The sequence below is a fragment of the Protobothrops mucrosquamatus genome, unplaced genomic scaffold (assembly GCF_001527695.2).
Source record: "Protobothrops mucrosquamatus isolate PMUCROS unplaced genomic scaffold, P.Mucros_1.0 scaffold194, whole genome shotgun sequence".
Taxonomy (NCBI): domain Eukaryota; kingdom Metazoa; phylum Chordata; class Lepidosauria; order Squamata; family Viperidae; genus Protobothrops; species Protobothrops mucrosquamatus.
This window is the reverse complement of record NW_015386550.1, coordinates 650,933-654,975: the sequence shown is the minus strand read 5'-3', so window position 1 is coordinate 654,975 and position 4,043 is coordinate 650,933. Positions and strand designations below refer to the sequence as shown.

Below are 4,043 nucleotides of genomic sequence, written 5' to 3'. Positions count from 1 at the left end.
AGTTAAAAGGAGAGGTAATTCCCTAAGTCATTGAAACAAGCTGGTTTTATGAGCACACCTAAGGTACACCAGCCACTATTAAGTCATCATAAAAAGTTGATTCCTAATTCTTCACATCTTTTTCTTTGTTTTGCATTTCAAGAGGATCGTGTGTGCAATTCACTTTTAAATACATAAAAATAATGGCTTGTCCTTTTTTCTGCAAATGATTTTAGAAATGTTTCGTACTAAACTGTCCCATTCTCTTATTTGGTTCACTGTATTATTGCATTCAACAGTATTTTTCTCTGCTCTGTGGATTTGTCTTCAATGGACTTTTACAGTGCTGTCTAGAACAGGTATATATTGCAGTGATGGAAGTAGTTGGCTTTTTCCCCCTGGCTTTTTTTGTTTGTTTGCTTGTTTATTAGGTTTTCAGATACAATCACGGGAAAAACGAGGAAGAATAAAAAGAACACAAAGGAAAGATTTTACTTAGAGGTTTTGTAAAATTAACCGAATAAATTTCCTCATGACATTGATATAAATCCATGTATAGTTTTAAGAATATTAAAATTAGCTTTTTATGAAATAATTAACAGAAACTAATATGAATCAAATTGTAATTAAAAAATCCTATAATTTCTGCCTGATCTAACAAATGTGAATTTAACAGATCATAAAAAGATTAAATATTAGTCTAATGTATAGATTTATATCAAAATATTTTTGAAACATTTTAATTAATGTTACAATGCTTTCAGGTCTCCTTTTCATCTCCTTTTTCTTTTCTTTTTATTGTTCCATTTGATTGTATCTGTAAATCTAATAGACAAAAAAGGGAAGGATAACAAATACATTAAAAATTTATGGATTTTTTTTCTAAATTCTGCAGTCTGGCCATTTTGTTCATAATGCAAATGGAATTTTCTTTCACAGTACTATATTGCTTTTGCTGAATATTAAACCTATTGTTGAACAGAAAGGTGTACTAATTTGCACTGTGGAAACAGAGGCACCAGCTAAAGTGAAAGAATTAGCACCATCCGTTCTGATGTGTATGTGCCCACACACTCACACACCAGAACAATATATATATATAATATAATATATATTGTTCTTAATGTGTAATAGTAACTGGAAGTTGTCTAGTCTACTACTGATACTTACTTGTATTTCATATCGGGTGAATTATTCAGTAAATATTGAACTTGCTGTTGTAACTGCCAGTGTTTAAACAAATTAGTTGAAAGACAGCTGGTGTTTGATTCCAGAAACTTTTTTTTGGGAATAAAAGCTTCATTTCATCATTGTGCTCAGGCACTTTATGAAATTTATGAAGCATTAGAACAGCCCTTTTTGTCCTTAGCTTTCAACTATTCTTATGTATGCATTTATAATTTTATAACATTTTATCTTAAACAGATCCTTAAAAAGCCTCAAGTTAAAAATTTCAAGAAGATATCTTGGTTGTATTCTGTTAAAATTTATCCTTCAAAGCATAACATTTTTATTAGAATTGGCCATTAGAAATGTAATTAGAAATGTAATAATAGCAAGACATCTCCATGAAACCTACAATATTTGAAAGTAAGATACAGTTGATCAGCTATTCCCCCATTCACATTTGCTCTGCACACGCTATTGCACCTTATTTTGGGGCAAAAGTAATAGAAATTAGAGATCTCTGGTGGTTGATTTGCATACAAAATTATTAAGGTATTTACTGGGGACAAAGACAGCGTCCACTTTTTTATGATAAGAGCCCTGTCAAGAAAGCCTGACTGCTCCGTAATTATCTAATTGTGAATCTATTACCTGAACAAAACAGCACTTTATTAAGGCTATCCCTATTGTTTTATCCTTTACAGCTTGTCAGAAATAAAATGGAAACTTTGGAGTAAATCATGTATCTTGCTTTAAAGAAACCTCTTAAGGATATGTTTAAACTGACTTTCCCAGTGGCCCTGTACTCCGTTATACATCTGATGCCTTTGGAGAATGTCATTCAAGAATTTTAGTTTGGGATAAATTTTGAGAGAGTCAATTGCTTCTACAACATCCCCACATCCTCAGTCCTAGGTCATTGTAGTGACTCTGCAATTATAGTAAACATAAAGACTCAAATGCCTGTGGATTCCTTTTGATTAGAACTGAAACATCAGGACTGTATGGCCATCGTCTACAAAAATGAATTCTAAGTATCTAATTAATTCATACATATGTCTTGCCTTTGAATGACCATCCTTCTTTTTACTAATCAATTTGGCTTTCAGTGAGACTTCTCTCACTAAAAAACAAAAATACTTAGCTACTCCAAGGATGATTTACCTATCATGCTGTGTATTTATTTCTGACTTTTCAGTGTAGGCAATTCCAAAGTGTTGGGTTGGAGGTTTTGGCTCAGGGTATATTATTGGCCTTTTGGTTCCTTACAGGGACACATGAGTGCCCATGTTCCTCTTCCACAGCTACTGCTGTAGATCATCTTTGTGTATGATGAGAAACTACAATAGCCTTGGATTAAGTATAAATTGTGTGGAGGAGTAATAGCTGGCAAATCACATTTATATGTGGCTGTTTAAAAAAAAGGGGAAATCGCTGAAGGAATGGAACTGTTTTGTGGCAAAAAGGCGACTCCCCTAGCCAGCAAATGTTTCTGGAAATTTTAATTATTTCACACAAATTAATGTTCATGCTGCCCAGATTAATACTGACTGACTAACACCACATAAATGTATTAAATGGAATAAAGAATTCTATTTTAAAACATGTCTCACGAAATATTATTCAAAGAACTCCAGTTTGAGCTTGTTTGTAAAAAGGTAGATCAATCAGATATTTATATATAGTAGCAGCTCTCCAAGACTGTTGAATGTTCATCACTGTAGCAAGAGAGTTGTGATAGGCTGTGATAGCCAGATTCTGAAAGTCTGGTTACACCTGAGATGATTTTTTTTTTATGCAGGTCATGAAATGCTTTATATTAGCAATACTTATTCCTTAAATAATGCTAGGCTCAAAAGATGCTGTCAGACTCTCCAAATTTGAGAAGGGCGGGATATAAATTTAAATAAATAAAATAAATAAATAAAATAAATAAGATGTGAAACAAAAGTTCCATTTTAAAAAAGCCTCATAGGAAGACATTCTACAGTTGAATATTCTAAAAAAAAAAAGTTACACACTTTCCATCATGAGCATTAGACTTTATTCACTACAGAGTCAGAAATGACTGTTGCAGCCATTACATAGCCATATTCATCGAAGTGATGTTACACTGAAGTTTCTTATTCTTCATGCTGTTAACAATAATAAAAAAAAGTTACTTTCAGATTTGATTGCCACAGATAACTTCTCAGAGCCCCATCTCCCTCTTTCGTGAAAAGTGTTTTGCATTGCTTTGTGGCTTGGATATTCCACCTCAGAATACAATGATGTTTATAATTATTGTATTCTGATTACACATTACATTTTGAAAGCTCAAATCCAGCCTGTGATACATTATGTATTTATGCAGAGAACACAGAGAAAAAGAATTATTTTTGTCTGACTAAGCAAGCAAAAACAACACATTAATCTTTGTCATGCTCTATGTCTCAGCCATCCCCCTATTCCCTGATTTATACATCGATTACAGCTGAGTAGTCTTAATGGAGCCAATGAAATCTTATCACATCAAATAAAGAGCTAATACCTGTTCCCCAACAGTTTATCCATTAAGGAATGAGACTGATGGGGAGATAATTACCATGTTTTACCTCAGGCAATATTGTTCTCACCTTCAGAGGAACTTCTCTAGTGCGAGTACGCAGCTTGTTCACTTGCGTCTCTGCAATATCTGCTCGTTCCTCAGCATCATCAAGTTCATGCTGCACTTTGCGGTATTTGACCAGGTTGGAGTTGGCTTGTTGCTCCTATGAATAGAAGATGGAATTTGATGTAGTGGAGCCAGATATGAGAGAGATTCTTGGCTGCATTGAATGACTGAGGAATTTTTAGGGTTGCCAGGTGTCCACTATTTGAGTGGACAGTCCACTTTTTTCACATTATGTTCACTATTT

At 33.5% G+C, this 4,043-nt stretch overlaps 1 protein-coding gene across 1 annotated transcript in view; it reads right to left on the bottom strand.

The window, feature by feature from the left end:
- Nucleotides 1-3,269: 3,269 nt before the first annotated feature.
- Nucleotides 3,270-4,043, bottom strand: part of LOC107285572 (myosin-7B) — a 46,253-nt gene continuing 45,479 nt past the window's right edge. Inside the window, 2 exon segments of the mRNA XM_015813775.1 lie at nt 3,270-3,281; nt 3,762-3,948. Of these exon segments, the coding sequence (XP_015669261.1) occupies nt 3,270-3,281; nt 3,762-3,948 (199 nt within the window).